General features: G+C 47.7%; 1 protein-coding gene across 1 annotated transcript in view; it reads right to left on the bottom strand.

Annotated features, from left to right (window-relative positions):
* Positions 1–750: 750 nt before the first annotated feature.
* spire2 (spire-type actin nucleation factor 2) overlaps positions 751–20,783 on the bottom strand; it is a 28,918-nt gene continuing 8,885 nt past the window's right edge. Inside the window, exons 3-15 of the mRNA XM_061245955.1 lie at positions 18,422–18,790; positions 16,276–16,356; positions 15,367–15,531; positions 14,447–14,533; positions 13,557–13,677; positions 10,576–10,742; positions 8,357–8,579; positions 7,615–7,757; positions 7,188–7,325; positions 5,455–5,522; positions 5,327–5,354; positions 4,621–4,718; positions 751–2,116 (exon numbers count right to left, since the gene is read on the bottom strand). Of these exons, the coding sequence (XP_061101939.1) occupies positions 1,891–2,116; positions 4,621–4,718; positions 5,327–5,354; positions 5,455–5,522; positions 7,188–7,325; positions 7,615–7,757; positions 8,357–8,579; positions 10,576–10,742; positions 13,557–13,677; positions 14,447–14,533; positions 15,367–15,531; positions 16,276–16,356; positions 18,422–18,790 (1,914 nt within the window). The 3' untranslated portion in view covers positions 751–1,890. The remainder of the gene's footprint in view (positions 2,117–4,620; positions 4,719–5,326; positions 5,355–5,454; positions 5,523–7,187; positions 7,326–7,614; positions 7,758–8,356; positions 8,580–10,575; positions 10,743–13,556; positions 13,678–14,446; positions 14,534–15,366; positions 15,532–16,275; positions 16,357–18,421; positions 18,791–20,783) is intronic.

The raw sequence follows: 20,783 nt of genomic DNA, 5'->3' as shown, positions 1-20,783 counted from the left end.
GATGGAATGCGCTTATTTGAAGATCCGCTGCTTCAGCAACATCTGACAGCAATCCACCGCTGCAAGACCTTCAGGCACGCGTTGGGAAAACGTAGCTCCAGGGGCCCTTTGCATGTGTGTCAGAATATTTTGACTTTGAGATTCCTTATACATTTGAAATGTATCCTATATGTGAGTATTATATCACCTAATGATAACATTTGAGAATGAAGGCTAAACTACATCTTAGAGTGTAGTTTATTATTAACTACATTGCTATTTATTTATTGTTAACTACAACTACATTTTAAAACCACATATGTCAGATAACATTGTTAATCAGATGTTTTAATCCGACCAGCCTCCGCCTTCATTGGGCCCAGTTGTGAACAGGACCAGTGACACAGTCATGGTCAGACAGGCTTCTAAACTTGAAAGATATTACCAAACTCTGATTGCATCAGCTTCACAGGTTAAGGCGTGCTATTTCCGGATCTTTGGCCTTACCTAAAAGCCTCTAGAAGTGGGTCAATAAGTTATATTGCCCCGTGATATGATTCAATCTTGCACATCCACACCCACATTTATCACTTCCTGAACCGCGTAATGTGGCACGTATAATATACTTATGTGTAGGAAGATGCTTCCTGTCTGTATGCTTAGGGCAGGTCAGATGGACTCCTTTCTCCACACACAGCATACGCAAAGGCGATTACATTAGGGAAAGGTCCAGGGATCACAGAGGGACTGTAGACACAGGAGTCGCATGACTACTTTTTGTTCTTATGCTTTATTGCAGTTGAGGTTTATTGAGTGTTGACAATAAAATTGGTCAGAAGAAAATCTGGAGAAGGGGGGAAGGGAAGGGGGGTCAAAGGAGGTCCAGGGGGAGGGAGAGAGGGTCAAAGGAGGTCCAGGGGGAGGGAGACGTTACAGGCGACCCTGAGGCAGAGGAGATGAGGACCGGTGTGAGATGGAGTCCTAGGTCGGACTGCGAACTCGTTCAGAACCAGGTCGGCCTGCGTGTCCTGTGACTTTCACGCGGTCCTGTCGCTACACCGCCTCCGGCAGAGGAGCGCCGCGGACCCAAATCCCATCGCCGCGCACCTCGGAACATTCTGGAAACGGTATCGGCCTGCAGCGTCAGCCGGGAGGAAGCGGGGGGGCATTTGCCCGGGCGCGTTTCCGGTGCGCGGGAACCAGCCTGCTGGTCTGTGCCTGTGGTGGGAGGCTGGGGGTGTCAGGCTGGATGTATAGGGAGTGTCCTTGGTTTCTGTACAGCGAAAGCATCTGGCATCCAAACCTCTTTCCCTCCCTCCCTCCCTCTGCCTCTCCCTCTCTCTCTCCCTCTCCCCCCGCCCACCTCGTGACTTCCTGTTTGCCAGGCTTACTCTAGCTTTCCGTGGCTAATTCGGCATGGTTATGTGACATCACCAATTGTGAACAGAGAGCTAGCTGAGGACATGGGGCATTTCAGCTTGGAAAGGGGGGGATTATGGGTTTACGAGAATAATACATTCAAAATCAGTGGCAACCGGGGAAAACAAACGTAAACTTCCTCCCTCTGTCTCCTCCCACCATTTTAGTTCCTCACTCTCTCTCTCTTTCTCTCTCTCTCTCTCCCCAACCCCTCCACATGTCCCAACAACGTCTCCTTCAGCTCCTCCCTCAGTCTAAACTCCTCCCCCCCTGTCCACCTCCCTCAACACCATCTCAGTTTCAGGTGTGCAGCGTGCGAGTAAGGGGGTCAGGGGTGTGGAGGGCGGGGTGGGGTGGGGGGGAGGAGCTATGTGATAAGGCTATGTGTGTCTCTTCAATCCTCCCCCCACACACACAACACATGAAGGAATATTCCATTGGGGAAAGGGGACGGGGGGGACGGGGATTGACGGCATCTTGTCAGTCGTCTCTCTACATGTACTTCCTGCCCGAGGCGTTAGGGCGTGGCGAGGCGTTCGGCGGGGCCCTCTCGCGCTTGGGCGTGTTGTTGAGGAGGTCCAGGCTGCGGCGGCTGGAGGAGATGACGTCGGCCACGAACTTGGAGCAGTCCCCGCACGCGTCCCTCAGGCTGCAGCCGTGCGCGTACAGGTGGGGGAACTCCTCCTCCACCGAGCGCCGGGAGAGGCCCCGCAGCGACCTGCACAGACATGCAGGGAGGCAGGGAGAGAGAGAGAGAGAGAGAGAGAGAGAGAGAGAGGGAGGGAGGGAGGGAGAGAGAGGGAGGGAGAGAGAGGGAGGGAGGGAGAGAGAGGGAGGGAGGGAGAGAGAGAGAGGGAGGGAGGGAGAGAGAGAGAGGGAGGGAGGGAGAGAGAGAGAGGGAGGGAGAGAGAGAGAGGGAGGGAGGGAGGGAGAGGGAGGGAGAGAGGGAGAGAGAGGGAGGGAGGGAGAGAGAGGGAGGGAGGGAGGGAGGGAGAGAGAGGGAGGGAGGGAGGGAGGGAGAGAGAGGGAGGGAGGGAGGGAGGGAGGGAGGGAGAGAGAGGGAGGGAGGGAGGGAGGGAGGGAGGGAGGGAGAGAGAGAGAGGGAGGGAGGGGGAGGGAGAGAGAGGGAGGGAGAGGGAGGGAGGGAGGGAGGGGGAGGGAGAGGGAGGGAGGGAGGGGGAGGGAGAGGGATGGAGGGAGGGGGAGGGAGAGGGATGGAGGGAGGGGGAGGGAGAGGGAGGGAGGGAGGGAGAGGGAGGGGGAGGGAGAGGGAGGGAGGGGGAGGGAGAGGGAGGGAGGGAGAGGGAGGGGGAGGGAGGGAGAGGGAGGGGGAGGGAGGGGAGGGAGGGAGGGGAGGGAGGGAGGGAGGGGGAGGGAGGGGAGGGAGGGAGGGAGAGGGGAGGGAGGGGGAGGGGAGGGGAGGGAGGGAGGGGAGGGAGGGAGGGGAGAGGGAGGGAGGGAGGGAGGGAGAGGAGAGGGAGGGAGGGAGAGGAGAGGGAGGGAGAGGAGAGGGAGGGAGAGGGAGGGAGAGGGAGGGAGAGGAGAGGGAGAGAGGGAGGGGGGGAGAGGGGGAGGGAGAGGGGGAGAGACGGAGGGAGAGAGAGAGAGGGAGGGAGAGGGAGAGACAAACGGGGTTATCACGGGGGGGCACCAAATCCTCTCGTGTCTCGGACATGATTGGTCGTTCTGAGAATATTTGAATAGATCGGAGTAAAAGTGGGAGGAAATCCAATGTGGCAATTTAATATGGGCTGCGCAAGTCGCTTGTATAAATCAATAAGTCACATGCTAATGCTAATGCTAATGACAAGAAAGGTAATTACTGAAATCCAATATCCTTCATGGTATAACATGATCTATTCAGCTTCAATCCAGCACCATGTATTACTATCATTATGTTGATGGCTGAGTGAATAAAATGAGCACGAGTGTTGTTCGAGGGCCACAGAGTTTTTGGCTGTAAAGCGCAGCTGCATGGTTGAGATTGCATTTCCTTTCTGTGTTTTTTGGCACCAACATTGTTGCATCAGCAGATTCACGGCCGCTGCGATTGCTATGTACAGCGAAGCCGTCTCTGAACAAAGTAATTCTGCAATGCAAATCTAATGTTATACACACAAATATTTTTGGACTTACCCAATAATTTGGAATGCCTCATTGCAATTATAGAGTTGTCCTATTGCTGTAACATGTTCTGCAAATTCTCAACGTCAAGTCCTAGAAACCATGCTTCCAAGTCAGCCAACTGCTTCTTTTCAACGGTATGGCATGTCAGATAGTGGATAGAACTCCCAAGCGTTTTTTTTATACTAGGTTAGCGATATTTAATTTTCCCCCAGTTACATAATATTTTGTTGTTAATATTTTATTTGTTGTATGAATGTTTTGTCGTACTGTTAGAAATGTAACTGCCACAGGGGTTTGCTTTCGCCTGGGACATTCTCTGGTTTTGGTTCTAGTTCCTCTCCTAAATTCAAACAGATATGGGAAAGCCCAGCACGTACAACAGCAAATCAGACGGCATGCGTTGCATCCTTAGCTGTTCAGACCAGGGTCAAAATACATCATTGTTTTGGATTCAAATATATTTTTGTGCTCAAGAGTATTTCATTGGTTCCAACGCACCAGACAAGCTCAGTAAAGTTCAGAAAAGTATTTGAATCCAAAACAATCAAGTAATTCGACCCAGGTCTGTAGACTGTAAAATGTTACACACCTATAAAGTACACAATAAAATTAAGGTATGTTAACAGATTAATCCATAATATTATGCTTATATCAATTTAATCAATAATATTATGTTATATTTACTCAATAATAACACCGATACGGTAGATATGGTGTGTTATTTTTACAGTGTTGCGGTGATGGACAGGGGAGGAGTAGGCAGAACAGGCAGGGGAGGAACAGGCAGGGGAGGAACAGGCAGGCAGAACAGGCAGGGGAGGAACAGGCAGGGAGGAACAGGCAGGGGAGGAACAGGCAGGGAGGAACAGGCAGGCAGAACAGGCAGGGGAGGAACAGGCAGGGAGGAACAGGCAGAACAGGCAGGGAGGAACAGGCAGGGAGGAACAGGCAGGCAGAACAGGCAGGGAGGAACAGGCAGGGGAGGAACAGGCAGGGAGGAACAGGCAGGCAGAACAGGCAGGGAGGAACAGGCAGGCAGAACAGGCAGGTAGAGGGGGGCAGGTGTACAGCAGGCGCTCCGGAGGCCAGACTCACTTAAACAGCTCGCTCCTCCGGGCGTGGCTGCCCGCGGCGCTCTCGAACCCCACAGTGTAAACCGGGATGTGTGCCATCTTCTTGGAGGGAATCTTCATCTGCAGAAAAATCACCACGGAAAAGACGGGATGAGCCAGGGCACGACAGGACGGAGCCCAGAACATGAAGACTGAGATGGGAGGAGGAAAGGGGGAGAGCAAGGCAGAAAAACAGGAAGTCAGGAAGAGTTTAGGAAAAGCAATTCCATCCAGAGAAAAAAGGGCTCTTTCCAATCACTTATTTTGACCTCCTTGCTTCCTTTACTTGCGTCCTTTCCTAGCTCCTAACTCCAGGTATCGGAGACCGCAGGGAAACAAGGCCAGAAACGGACAGGCGGACAGAGGAATTGTGAAAATGTAAATTTGTCATATAGAATGTTCTTGCTTTTTTAAACATCAATTACAGACATGGCAGGCGGGGAGAGGTAGATCCACAGGTCAATTATTCAAATATCACTCCAAAAAAAATATTTCCATAAAGGATGCAAAGGATGTTTCCTAGCTTAATAATTCTTCAGGAGCCACCTAGCTCCATGCATCTTCAAGGAATATTTAACTGGTTGGAATGTCCTTAAAGATGGTGGACCTCGATCGATTTCCAGGTTGGGCGAGGAACAAGGACACAGGGAGGGTTAGAGAGATTGGAATGAGCCCCCAGGGAGCTGTACCTTGGCACTGCAGGATCCACAGACAGACCTACGGAGAAAGCAGCAGGGTAGTAGAATTAGGACACTCCTCAGGTTCATACACTTTGGGCCTTGTGTAAACGTACTACAGACTTGCGTGTCTCATTTACCTTTTACACAGCAGGCAAGTTGATGGCCAAGAGAAGAGAGGAAACTTTATTTTACAGCAACAACACACCTGGAAGACAGATGCACACAGGAAGGGAGTGAGAGAGGAAGAGACCGAGACAGAGACAGATTGGTTGTGAGGACTGAGTCCAGTATTTACTTTATGTCTACTAATGCACGTGTCTGCTGACATGTTTTCATAAGGGACAACATAACGGAAATGTCCTCATTGAGGACAATAAAGCACTGTTGTTTTTTACAGATGCCGCCCTTTCCAATTCCACCCCTTTTCCATCCTTCTTTCTATAAGTGGATCCTGGGTGAAAAAGCAGAGGCACAGCGCAACGCTGAAACAACACTTCACAAAAAGAACGTGTTCCATGTTTCAGGATGTCATGGGACACCCTGCCTTGTGTAATGCACCTTGTGTCAATGTTAACACTCATCAGCATTATGTGAAGTGAAGCGTGTGTTGGGATTCTGACATCCTTCCGCCCTATATCCGTGCCCCTCGTTTCCTCGTGCTATTTCTTATTAATCTTTATTTAACCAAAGTCTCTTGAGATTATAATCATTTTACAAAGTAGGCTATATTTGACAAGAGAGAATTGGCCAGAAAGCACAGAGCAAGTCGATGACAGAGCATTTACCATGTGAAACAATTTCTGCAAATTAAGGTCAGTCACAGCTATGCGTGAGATGCATTTACGCTTTTGAACAGAGGTAGTGATACCAGATTCTCTTGCTGAATTCATTTTGGTGTTCAATGGCCATGGAGCATTTTATAACTAGGATCGCCCTTTTTTCCCCAAAAGCAGTTTTCATCAGCAGTTCAGTCATCCCCCAGAGTGAGGTCAGGAGAGTCTTCTTTGGTTGCACGTGTTCGACAGCTATCGCATTACACCACCCCAGCCATTAACATCGATAGATCAATACTACACTAAATGACCGGACAACAGTGGTCCTGCATGATCATGCTACACCCACACTTCCCTGCTCTGCAGTGAATGTGTGCTCTGCACCAACAAGCGTCCGACTCCCTGAGTTTTGCCAGCACAGCAGAACTTGGAGAGATGCCCGTCCCCAGGTACAGACATCTGGGACAGAAATTGCGGTACCGGGAACGGAATCGTGCAGCAGAATACCAACTGCCCCAACTCATTTTTCAAGGCTCAGGTGGGAGTTTTAATGGAAGGTCTGAACCATGTAATCAGTGGTGGGGGACGGCCCCTCCATTGATCGCATGCTTGTAACTTGAGTTTATCCAGAAACATACATCGATCAAACTGTGGATGACATCTGTCCACTTCTCGACGGGCTCTTTTGCCCTGCTGACAGATGCCCTCCCCCTCCCTTTTGCTGGTCCCTGTACAACAAGAGTCCCCACTAAGATATAGATTTTCATGTAGCTTTAAATCTAGTGACCCCAATTATAACTAAAAACCTTTCCTGACCTACCTTTCTACCCCCGTCTCTAAACCACATACTGTACACTTCGGACCAGAGGTGGGAAGTCCAGGGGACAGAAAGTAAAAGTCCTGCCATGGTTTTCTTCTACTTTCCTTTACTTTCTGAACCTGGAGTTTCCACATCTGCTTCTGACATTTCTTGAAGTAGAAAACGATAAGTAAAAGAGGAGAGAGAACAAAACAAAAAAACCAAACGATTGGCTCGCATCCAAGAAGCAATGAGTGTTTTTTTAGCAAGGGAGATTTAAGAGGATGTGATGTCACACCTTGCCCTTTCGCAGGTTGTTATACAGGTCTTTACTCGGCAGGAACTTCTCCATCTCAGCCTTCACCAGCACGCGGCGTACATTGATGACCTCATCCACCGTGAGGGCCAGGCTCTCCACAGGGTGACTGAACTCCTCCTTCACAAAAAGAGAGAGCAACAAAGATGGGAATGTAGGCTACTCTACAGGGCTGCATTTTCAATGGTAACTCAGAATATCAGTGTGGATCAGTGGTCAGGATATCAGTGTAGAGTGGTCAGAATATCAGTGTGGATCAGTGGTCAGGATATCAGTGTAGACAGTGGTCAGGATATCAATGATGAGAATGGTCAGTATATCAGTGTGTACAGTGGTCAGGATAGAAGTGTAAAGTGGTCAGTATATGAGTGCGGATCGGCTGTCAGTGTAGTAAATTTGTCAGTTATACCATCCACTGTGGTTGAAAGCTGTCCTGGTTTGGAGACCCGACCTCCTTCACCTCTGCCCTCTCCTCCACAGCACTGAGGGAGCCCCGCGGGGCACACAGGAGCCCTGGAGAGGGAGGCATCCAGCCGTGCACCGGGAAAGAGGCTGCACAGACAGGGGAGAGGAGCGAGAGGGTGGGCGACCAGACAACAAACATCAGCTGTGGTGGGCAGCATTTCAGCACCCCCTGGTGGCAGACCAGGTGTAACACATCCTGAAGGAGTCGAGTGCAATGCATTTCATTTTTCCAAAATAGTATTTTGTTTTTAGAAAACATTCAATTTCAACACACTGCGCAAGAGCGATGGCTATATTTCACCCAAGCAAACCGTCCATTTCATGTCTTAACAATGTAGGCTATCCAACTACCCATGGGAACCCAGTGAGGACTCAAAGTACAGAACAACAGCTCATCGTAAAAAAACTTTCCCATAGAGACCCATTGTAAAGAAAAAAATAAATAAATAAAAGCTACGGTCTACATCAGCAAATTTAAGTGCTGATCAAATTCGTCTGTTTTAGACATCTCTCTATTGTCGCCCTCTGATACGACCCTGATAACATCCACCTCCGTTTATCCGAGCCACAGCTCCCCTGGTGGGCGGCAGGAGTACTGCAGCGTCGATGGAAGCAGTGAGCAGACTGACCGTTGGAACACCCTCGATGTAAACACAAGGTCATATTCCAGCCGGAACGGGACGGACCTCTGTGCAGCGGGGGCGGCCCCCCCCCTCCCAGGGTGCGCGATCGCGGGCGTTCGGGCCTCCGCGCCACGGCGCCGCCCAGCTGGCCGGACTCGGACAGCGAGGGCAGCAGCGCTCCCCGCAGCTCGGCCAGGTCGTGCTCGGAGAACGAGCGGTCCCGCTTCAGGGGCGTGGGCGAGCTCTCCGTCCGCCGCAGCTCCGAGCCGTCCGGGGAATCTTCGTCCTGTCGGCGCAGAGCGGCGAGGAAGAGGGGCAGAGGGAAGGTCAGAGAGACCGTTACAATTATGATGATGGTAAATGAGCTATTTATTAGACTTATTGGTCTTCTGCTGCTGTAGCCTATCCGCTTAGAGTAATGATGCATTGTGTGTTCAGAGATGCACCTTCCTGTCAGCTTTGACCAGTCTGGAGCCTTCTCTTCTGACCTCTCTGATTAACAAGGCGTTTCTACAAACAGAACCGCTGCTCACTGGATGTTTTTTGTTTTTCGCACCATTCCCAGCAAACTCTAGAGATTGTTGTGCGTGAAAATCCCAGGAGATCAGCAGTTTCTGAGAAACCACCCTGTCTGGCACCAACAATCATTCCACGGTCAAAGTCACTTATCTTAAGATCACATTTCTTCCCCATTCTGACATTTGGTCTGAAAAACTGCTGGAAAAAAAACTGGTCTGAACCTCTTGACCACGTCTGCATGCTTTTATGCATTTAGTGGATGCCACATGATTGGCTGATTAAATATTTGCATTAACAAGCTGGTGTACAGGTCTACCAAATGAAGTGATCACTGAGCATGAAACATAACTTCTATTCTCAAAAAGATTAAATATACAGCCCTGGGCACAAAGTCTTAGGCTGTGTTTGAAACCACACACTACTCATACTAAATTTCAGATTTATTTTCTTTGAAATTGAGTAGTTCTGTATGCCAAGTATGCGGCTTCCAATACAGCCACATTGGCATGTTGATGTAGGATCATGTTTACCCTGCAATGTACTGACCTCTGATTCAGACCTGGGTCAAGTACATAATTGTTTTGGATTCATAAACTTTTCTGTGCTTGATCTTGCCGGGTGAAATTGAGCCAACCAAGAGGACCACAAGATGGGGTTTGCACTTCTTTTAGAGTATTTAATAGGTTCCAATACACAAGACAAGCTCAGTTAAGCATAGAAAAGTATTTGAATCCAAAACAATGATATATCTGAGGTCTGCTTTGATTATGAAGCTAAAAGGCAAAACAGATGCTAGATTAACACTCGCTCGGATGTTTTATAAAGACAGGCCCTGGTCTATATTCTAAGTAGTGCTTCATATTTCAAGATCCATTACATTCATATCCATTTCAATGAGCTGGATACTATTTCGGCTTTTAGGCAAACAAAGCTGTAGGTACACTTTAGTGATAGGGAAAGCGGAGCATTGCCGAGCTGAATGGCCTGTTTTTGTTGTTATGTTATCTGCTTTGTAGAGACAGCAGCACACCATCGTTGTCTGCTGTCTGTTCTGGCCCCACGGTGGTGGAATGACCTTCCTGTGGATGTCAGAACGGCAGTCTCTGACCACTTTAAAGCGCAGACTGAAAACTCACCTCTTCAGGCTGCACCTTTCCCTCCCTACCTCACTGCTATAATTAACCATGTGTATGCTATAGGTTATATTTGCACTTTTGTAATTATTATTTTAGTATTCGGGGTATTCTAGCTGCCAACGGTGGTACTCTTCAAGGGTTCAAGTTTTTATCTATGTGATCACTCTAGGACTTGGAACTGTACTTTCCTCTAGGGTCTTCACCACACCTCTGCCTGGTTCTGATTTGCACTTCATTGCTCTGGTCCTGAGTTCGAATTCCCGTCGGCCAGGGCCTCTCTGTGCGGAGTTTGCATGTTCTCCCCGTGTTTGCGTGGGTTTTCTCCGGGTACTCCGGTTTCCTCCCACAGTCCAAAGACATGCAGGTTAGGCTGATTGGAGAGTCTAAATTGCCCATAGGTATGAGTGTGAGAGTGAATGGTGTGTGTGCCCTGCGTGGACTGGCGACCTGTCCAGGGTGTATTCCTGCCTTTCGCCCAATGTATGCTGGGATAGGCTCCAGCCCCTCTGCGACCCTGTTCAGGATAAGCGGGCTAAGATAATGGATGGATGGATGGATGCTCTGGATGAGAGCGTCTGCTAAATGACTGTAATTCTAAGGTAACTGGAATGTAATTTTTCCCCTTACCTCAAATATGTTCATCTCTTCCATTTCTGCCAGCGTGGGAGCCTTCAGCAGGACCCGCGGTCGGGACGGGGGGCGGACAGTGGAATCCGTGATTGACAGATCAATACAGGAAGTGGACTTCACGTCACATGGGCATGTGTGGAGCAGACAGGGCAGGGAACCGAATGCTGAGGGCAGAGAATCGCTCACAGTTACCCTCTCACAGTTTGTGAGCGTCGCACGCACACTTGTAACCTACGGGTCTCTCAGTGGATTTAAACTCAGCTCTGGCCCTGTTTATGCCTATGCTGCTGCTTGTTCCAGCCAATTTCAAAATGTGCCTTCAAAATGTATACTTAGCTTGTTCCATATTTGTTTTCATTAAAGACGTATGAACACGATGACGGTTTGGCCGGACGCCATTCGCTCTGTTTTTGAAACTCTTCGTTTTCCACAAATAGTTACGTGTCTGTGAGATGCCCACATTTTCAGCTTTGAAGGTAATATTGGGTAAACCTGTCTGTCAGTCTAATGTAATCAGTCAAATGCTCATTGTAAATAAATTATATCATTCTGTGGCATTACAGAAAATGAAAGCATACGTGTGTGGAACCCCTGGATATGAATACGGGCCCTATCAGGGATCCATTCTTCATTTCTTCTGCATTTTAGCTGATTTTGACATACAGTAATGTGGCCTTAAGGGTTCAATAGATGTAAGGGTTACAGTATAAATAGTAAGGGCTAACCCTCTTACTATTGAAAAATCTGAGATAGAAATGTCGTATATTTTCTTATGATTTAAAAAGTCACAGAGCTTGGGGTCAGCATGACATCTTTTTATACAAAGTTGGTGCAGCACTTTTAAAAACATGGCATTATGCTTATTGCATGTTTACCATTTAATCACACCAAATTAGGACATGTCACACAGTATCAAGAAAAAAAAAAGGTTTTAAGAGATGTCAAATACTGAATGGGACCAAATTGACCTGAAGCAAAATAGGAGGGTTAAAACTTTTTTTAAAAGAGCAGGTTGTTAGAATTCAAAGCTCCTTCTGTATTTACAGAATGAGACTGAGTTTGAAAATGGCTAGTTATATCAACTTTGCAATACACAATAAACCTCGCCTAATAGCCAAACCACATTTTTTTATGATCTTTGACACAACACACATCACACATCGTCTCTGACCGTCATGCTACATATAAGCAGTAAAAATGTATAACAAACATAGTACTCACACACGACACGTCATCTGCCACCACCATGCACATGCGCACGCACACAGGTAACCATCGCACTACCTTTTGCACTAAACACACTAAAGAAAATATCACAATGCTACACACGCCACATCTATCAGACAAACTCACCGAAAATCACTGATCGACTGTGACAGTGACAGATATGCAGTGACCGAGAGTTTCACTGACTGACAGGAAACAACAACGAGTGATGGGCAAATGACAGTGATTTACGGTAAGTGACAGTAATTAGTCATTAACAGTGAGCATCATAGTGACAATTTGAATGGAAGTAAGTGCAGGGAGAGATAATGATTGACAGTGAGTGACAGGCAATGCTTGCTTAGCAGGAACTGAAAGTAGTTAGCTAATTAGTAATTGACACTGAAGCAGTAGTGAACAGTGACTACAGACCTGAAAGTAATTAGCGACTGTCAGTGAATGAGTGACTGATCGTAATTACCAGTGAGAGACACTGACAGAGCTAGTCATTGTGATTGATGGTGACAGTGAAGTAAATAACAGTGGCAGACAGTGATTGATAGAAAGTGTCAACAACAGACTAATTCATTGAGAGTGAGAGACAGAGATCGACAGTGTCAGTGATTTACTATTTTTTTGTATAGCCTTACACCTAGTAGTAAAAGGGTTGACTATTAGAAAAAGGTATGAAAAAGGGTAGGTATAATAAGCTAAAGCTTCAGCATACACCTTTTCCGTTAATATTGTTATGCAATATTTCTATGTGCATTCATTCTGTAAAAATTGTTAATAATTACTGCAACTACCACTGCTATTTAATTGAGAGACAGTGTGATAGGGACAGTGACTGACTAATTGAGTAAATGACATGGACAATGGTGTGTGGTGTGTGACTGTGTGGTGTGATGTGTGTGATGTGGGTGATGTGTGTAATGTGTGTGATGTGTGTGATGTGAGTGATGTGTGACAGAGTGTGATGTGAGTGATGTGTGTGATGTCTGTGATGTGTGATCTGTGTGATGTGAGTGATGTGTGTGATGTGAGTGATGTGTGTGATGTGAGTGATGTGAGTGATGTGTGACAGAGTGTAATGTGTGTGATGTGTGCGATGTGAGTGATGTGTGTGATGTGAGTGATGTGTGACAGAGTGTAATGTGTGTGATGTGTGCGATGTGAGTGATGTGTGTGATGTGAGTGATGTGAGTGATGTGTGACAGAGTGTAATGTGTGTGATGTGTGCGATGTGAGTGATGTGTGTGATGTGAGTGATGTGAGTGATGTGTGACAGAGTGTAATGTGTGTGATGTGTGCGATGTGAGTGATGTGTGTGATGTGAGTGATGTGAGTGATGTGTGACAGAGTGTAATGTGTGTGATGTGTGCGATGTGAGTGATGTGTGTGATGTCAGTGATGTGTGACAGAGTGTGATGTGAGTGATGTGTGTGATGTGAGTGATGTGAGTGATGTGTGACAGAGTGTGATGTGTGATCTGTGTGATGTGAGTGATGTGTGATCTGTGTGATGTGGGTGATGTGTGTGATGTGAGTGATGTGAGTGATGTGTGACAGAGTGTGATGTGAGTGATGTGTGACAGAGTGTGATGTGAGTGATGTGTGATGTGAGTGATGTGTGTGATGTGAGTGATGTGTGACAGAGTGTGATGTGAGTGATGTGTGGTGTGTGTGATGTGTGTGGTGTGTGTGATGTGTGTGATGTGAGTGACGTGTGTGACATGTGTGACAGAGTGTGATGTGTGACAGAGCATGACGCACATCTCTTGGAGCTGGGCGGCTCCACGGGTCGAAGCTTGCGCTCCTGTTTGATCTCGGCCAGGATGCGTTCGTGTAGGGACTGCTGCTCCTGTAGGGGGGGGCGGAGGCTCCGCTCTGACACCTAGGAGCAAAGAGTGTGTTCACATACTTAACACACCACTATCCTGAACACGCCAAACACACAGAGCCTGAACGGAGGACTACTACACCGCACACACAGATGAACATCCACTGCAGCAACGAACACGCTAACACGTGAACATGCTAACAAGCCAACACGCTGAGAACGCGGCTAGACTAAGAGACAAACATGGACACACCACACACTGCTATTCTGCACACACCAAACACACACTGAAAACACCAAACAACAACACTGCGTGTGAGATGCAATCAACACTGCACTAATTTAATGTACTAGCACTGCTTACTATACTTGTACAGTATATGTTGCAATATACTGGTAGTTGTTTTTAGATCAAATATGAAACTGTTTCTAATGTTACAGACTCCCTTCATGGTAAATATACAATTAAATTGGTCTTGGTTGGGCAGGGGTGCACAACTCCGGTCTGCGTACTGGTTTTTGTTCCAACAAATTGCCGTGTTTTTAATTTGCTGACAGCTCTATAAAATTACCCTGGTTCAAGCCTGTACTTCATCAGGATACACTAGCAGTCGGTACTCATACACATGTCAGATAAGATATGATTGAGTTAATTGAATAATTAAGGGCAGAAGTTGACACAAACTCCGGAAACGGATCGGCTCTCGTTGTGCACCACCGCATTAGGGTCAGGCAGCATGCTGAAGCGTAGCTGATGTGTGATGCCATGGGGTTTGTGAGGTCATCACATCTGATGGTGGGAGGGGGTGAAATGGAGGCTTACGGGTTTGAGTGGGGGGCGTGACCTGATGAAGTCCAGAATGAGCTCGTGGGCGTCTTGCTTTACCCTCGTGGGGATATCACCGTCCACCTGAGAGAGGGAGTAGAGGAGGTCCAGACAGAGAGAGAGAGAGAAGGGACAGAGAGAGAAAACAGAGAGAGAGAGAGAGAGGCAGAGTGAGAACCAGAGTGTGAGAGAGAAACAGAGAGAAGGAGAACCAGAGTGTGAGAGAGAAACAGAGAGGAGAAACAGAGGGAAAGAGAAAGAGAGAAACGGAGAGCGAAATCGACTGATCACAGTGACCAAACCACACTGACATCTTACACTGGCTTGTTCATTCTAGTGATTTAAAGGGTTCTGCAGTGTATGCACAATTTCGTTAGGCTCATAAATACCTAAAGAACTAGTATCTATAGCGGGTGTGCAAAGGATTAGAAGTAACAAGTCAGCACCTTGTCAAGAGGGCAACTGGGGTATAATGGAAAGCAGGCTCAGGAGTAATGAACATTTAATGATGGCGGTGCCAATAGCTCAATGCATTTCATCAGAGATTATTGGAGCAATAAACAAAATGGAGGGCAGTGGGAGGGAGGGGGAACATGCAAAAACAGAGGCTGACACATAGGGGAAATACTGTGCAGTGAATGCGGCTTAGCACTACGCCGTAGCTCGGTTTAGCTCAGTTTGGTTTGTTTCGGCTCAGTTTGGTTTGGTTTGGCTCAGTATGGCTTGGCTCAGTTTGGTTCGGTTTGGTTTGGCTCAGTTTGGTTTGATTTGGCTCAGTTTGGCTCAGTTTGGCTTGGTTTGGCTCGGCTTGGTTTGGTTTGGCTCAGTTTGGTTTGGTTTGGCTCAGTTCGGTTTGGTTCGGCTCAGTTCGGTTTGGTTCGGCTCAGTTCAGCTGGGTTCGGCTCGGTTCAGCTCACCATGACTTTGCGCAGCTGGAACTTGCGGGCCCGGATGTCCTGCATGAGCATCTCGAAGGGCGTGAGGCGGAACTCTGTGGGGAGCGGATCGAACTGCTGCTCCTGGACCTTCTTCAGCTTCACCCCCTGCCTCAGCTCCCTCATCAACTGCACCCAGAGACGGGCCTGTCGCAACACACACATACAGCACGCACACGCAACACGCACATACAACATGCACACGCAACACACACATACAGCACGCACGTACAACACGCACACGCAACATGCACATACAACACACAACACGCAACACGCACATACAACACGCACACAACATGCACACACAACACGCACGTACAACATGCACATACACACAACACACTCGTACAACACACACATACAACAGGCACATACAACACACATGTACACACAACACGCACATACAGCACACACACACAGCACGCACATACAGCACGTGTCAACCACCAGACCTGGGCCGTATACGCAACTCTGGAAAGGTATTTGCAACACTGAGCATGTCTCATGTATTGGAACCTATTAAATACTGCAAACCCCACCTTATGCTCCTTTTGGTTGGCTCAGTTGTATCAGGCAAACAAGCACAGTAAAGTGTTTGAATCTAAAACAAGTACGTATTGTTTTTTATTCAAATTTTGTCAACCACACACACACACCCACACTATATACCATATGCACTCACACATGGACTGATGCCACGTCCTTCATCCATTAACACCCACACCCTATTGTGCCTAGACATCGCATGGGCATACACACATCTGAATGTACCCGGATGTGTGTGAATCCCCACCCTCCCCAAACACACATACACACCCATCCGTCCATCCATCACTGTGCACACATTACTGTGTGTGTACACAGTGTCCATGACGCCCGATCTCTCACCCAGTCCGTGTGTTTCAGGGCATCCAGTTCAGCAGTGCATCTGTCATCCTGCGGATCCTCAGTCCGGATTTTCTTCAGCATCTTCAGATATGGAAAAAAAACAAATCATCAACACTGGACTGAACACCCACACAAAAAGAATAATTAACAATGATCACTACCACCGTGATCACTGATCATTCTCACTCCTAGATATGGCAGTGAGTTGGGGCACCAGTTGAGTAAATTGGAATTTAAAGGTACAATAGGTAAGATTTCTGTGTTAAAACATTTACATTTTACATTTTAGTCATTTGGCAGACGCTTTTAATCCAAAGCGACTTACAAGTGCACTTGTACGTGTACTTGTAACAAAAACATTGTTACAAGACCATCGTAAATCCCTTCCTTTCATTGAAAAAGCCTCACTGACACGTTGACTCAAATTCTGCCTGTATTTATAGTCCTTCAATTTGGGTTTCAAAATATACAGTTGACAGGCCGGCACTTCATCATATATGATACCAAAACATCATATTGCTGCGCAATAATTCAAGCTCACTGGTTGAAAATTGGTTCTAACTGCCACAGCCAATGGCGTTTCAACGTCAGCGCGTTTACAGAGAAGGGGGAGGGATAAACAGTGTTGTAGTTTGAAGGTGTTTGTTGCTGCTATACCTCTCTTGACTGTCCGAAATTACCTATTGTACCTTTCAAGCCCAGATACACTTTTTTTTTTCTTCCATTGACTCATTGTGATACAAAGGGAGGACACAAGGGGGCAGTGTTCATTCTGTTTCACACTGCAGCACGTTTGGGGAAGGGGAGCTGAGGGGGTCAGGGCCTATATGCAGTGCATGGCAAACAGCACATGAAGGGTGGGGGGGGGTGAGAGGTGCATGATGGGAAGTGGAGTACAGCTTGAGGTTAGGTGAAGGCCTGTCCACTGTTCCTCAACTCGTATCCAGTATCAAATAGCGTCCTGACTGCTTTGGTTCTCATGCACAGTAAGCCCGCAGTGACAATGAACTGCAGCACAAATACATTCCACTGAGGCCCACCCTCTGTTCCCTTCACCGCCCTGAAAACCACTCACTCACTCACTCACTCACTCACACACTCACACACTCACACACTCACACACTCACTCACTCACTCACTCACTCACTCACTCACTCACTCACTCACTCACACACTCACACACTCACTCACTCACACACTCACACACTCACTCACTCACACACTCACACACTCACTCACACACTCACTCGCACCTTCTCCAGAAATTATTAACTACCGTCAGGAAAAGTCTGCCCTCCACCCTTTCAGTTAAGATGTGGCGGTCCACCGCGAGGCGAGCTACCGCCTGTCCCAGCCCCTGCCTCTCGGCGCCCCCTCGATGCTCTTAACTGAGTGTCCCGCACGTGACTGTGTTTGTTGTACTGTACTATTGTATTGTATTGTATTGTATGTTCTGTGTTGGACCCCCTTGAAAACGAGATGGCTCATCTCTAGGGGTTATCCATTAATAAAAAATTTGAATGTTGCGGAAAGATCCTAACATTCTGGCATATTTGCTTTTATCAGTAAAACGGTGATGGCAGTCATACATACCCAAATATACAGTGTCATCTGAAAAATGTACAAGTTGATTAGAGAGTAATTAGTAATCAGACTATTCTCATGTAGGCTAATGAATACATCATTTGCTTATGCCAGTAGTCATTAAAAGCCCACCTGAAACCTCTGATTGTAGTTGCTCTCTAATTAGTTGGTTAATTTGTGGTGAGGTTGGTACAGTGAGATACTATATAAGGCTGCCATCAGTGGCCATCAACTACATGTACATCTAAAGGGCTGAAATAAGACAAGAATCCACTTCTCCAAACCTTCACCACGTCTCATATCAATTTTGAGTCAATGGGCCTGTAACTTTGGGGCAAATGTGTCTGGCACAAGGGAAAGTGTTTGGTACATACTGCTTTTGTTTCACAAGAGACTCCCGACTCATCTCCCATAAACCTCCAGGGAAAATGTACTTTACATACACACTCACACACTGATATACAATGAGATACACACCTACACACACACACACACACACACAGACACACACCACACACTGAGATACACACCCACACACACACACACACACACACAAACACACCTCTTTGGCATCTCGGATCTTGGCGAGGAAGGTCTGCAGCTCCAGGGTCTCCACAAACAGGGCCCGGCAGACGCCCTGGTAGTGCTCCGGGGCCAGCGCGGGGTTGGCGAGGCGCGAGGCGCATAGCGCCATCGCCTGGCGGAAGGAGCAAACCGCACGCAGCGTTCCCCCTTCCCCTTCCTCTTCCTCCTCCTCCTCCTCCTCCTCCTCCTGGCCGCTGTAGCCCTCGTCCGCAGTGCCGTTCCCGGCCTCTCCCCCAACCATGCGCTCGATGAGCCTCTCCAGCCGCGGGCTCAGCTCCCGCTCCTCGCTCTCGTCCAGACCCCAGTCCAGCGCACGGTAGATCGCCACACCCAGGGACTGCACCATCTGCCATTAAAGGGGGGGGGGGTGGGGGGGGTGGTGGGGAGGGTGGGTGATGTCATTTTACCAGCAGCAAGGAAATTCAGTAAACGGGGAGAAACGAAACCTCAATCTTCGACTTTCTATTTTGGAAAAGGGGGAATGTGTAACCCAGCTGAAGTGTATACTGTCATTCTATCCGCGCGTATGGAAGCTTGTGTGGGGCGGAGGGGGACTGATGACAGGAGCCGGTGTAGTCGAAACGAGACACGAGGCAGCGTTTCCTGTTCACAAACGTAAACAGCACATCAGTCCGCAGACCTCCCCTTGTCTGCAACTGGTCCATCTGAATGTCACATGGTTTGTTGTGTCAGGGTTGGTCCTGATTGGCTGGAATACTCTGCCATGAAAAAACATTTCCTCTATTATTTTCGTATTCTTCACACAGCACGGTTTTCAGATCTTAGAAAAGGTGAACCTGAGTAAACACAAAGCACATTTAAGTCACCGTTTAATTTCTTTAATGAGAGATGTTATCAAACACCCAAATCACCCCTGTGAAAAAGCTGTCGCACCACCATTAGCAGTAATAACTGCAATCGAACACCTATAATTTGGTATTAGTCTTTCACATTGCCGTGGGGGTATTTTAGCCCAGGTTTCATTGCAGAACTGCTTTAAGTCAGACAAATTCATAGCGTTGGTCTGCCGTGATCAATGGCAACTCCAGAAGAGATCAGTAAGAACATCAGAAGTACAGAAGTACATCAGTCTGCAAAGGGTTAGAAGGCCATTTATAAACACCTGGGACTCCAACGGACCACAGTGAGAGCCATAGCTCCAAATGGAGTACAGTGGTGAATATTCCCGGCAGTGGCTGGCCTGCCAAAATTCATACAATGACACCGTGACAACTAATCCAGGTCACACAGATCCCAGAAGAACATCCAAAGACCGGCAGGCCTCTCTAGCCTCAGCTGTATCAGTGTTAATGACTTTAGAAGGAGACTGGGCAAAAAAGGGATTCATGAGAGAGAAGCAAGGTCGAAACCACCACTAAATATCAATGCTCATCTCACAAAAGCACCTGGATGATCCCCAAAACTTTTGGGATAATGTTCTATGGACAGATGAGTCAAAATATCAAATATCAATATAAAAAACAGGTCCACATCTAATTGACTGAAAATAATCACAATTAAAGTTTTGTTTGGAGTGGTCTCGTCCTGACTCAAATAGAGATGCTGTGGCAGAACCTGAAAAGAGCAGTTCATGCTCAAAACCCTACAAATGTATCTTTATTAAAGCAGAAGAGTGGGTTAAAATTTGTCCACAGCAATGTGAAAGACTGATATCAAATTCTAGGAAGTGTTTGGTTGCAATTATTTACAAACTGCTTGTGAACAGCAAAAACTGCCTCATGTCTCGTTTCAAGTATACTAGCGCCTCTAATCACTCCCCTGCCACTGCCCCCCACCACCCCACACATTTTCTCTTTTCTCCTTAGCACACCTCCTCCCCACCTAAGTCCTCCTTCACTGCTGATGACTTCAGGGTAACATTGGCTCAGCAGCCTCCCTCTCCTCTGTCCTGATTCTTCTAGATCTCTCTGCAGCCTACAGTCAACCACTCCATCCTGCTATCCTCCTTGGTAGCAAAAGGGATCTTCGGCACAGCCCTAGACTGGATTGAGTCCTACCTCTCCAGTTGCGCCTCCCAGGTTACCTGGGCCGGTACAGTATCAGCCACTAGTCCCTTTGTCACAGGAGTGCCCCAGGGCTCAGTCCTCGGTCCCCTTCTTGGCCCTGTGATCTCTGCTCATGGTATGTCATATCACTGTTATGCTGATTAACTATGTCTCTCCTTCTCCCCATCTGACACACAGGTCTCTATCTGCATCTCTGCTTGCCTGAGAGACATCCAGAGCAGGATGGACAACCACCATCTAAAGCTCAACCCTAGTAAGACAGAGCTAATCTTCGTTCCTGCTCTAACCTCCCCCTCTCTGATTTGTCCATTT

This window comes from Conger conger, chromosome 6 (genome assembly GCF_963514075.1).
Source record: "Conger conger chromosome 6, fConCon1.1, whole genome shotgun sequence".
NCBI lineage: Eukaryota > Metazoa > Chordata > Actinopteri > Anguilliformes > Congridae > Conger > Conger conger.
Note: the sequence above shows the minus strand (reverse complement) of the source record. Positions and strands in the feature narration are given on the sequence as shown.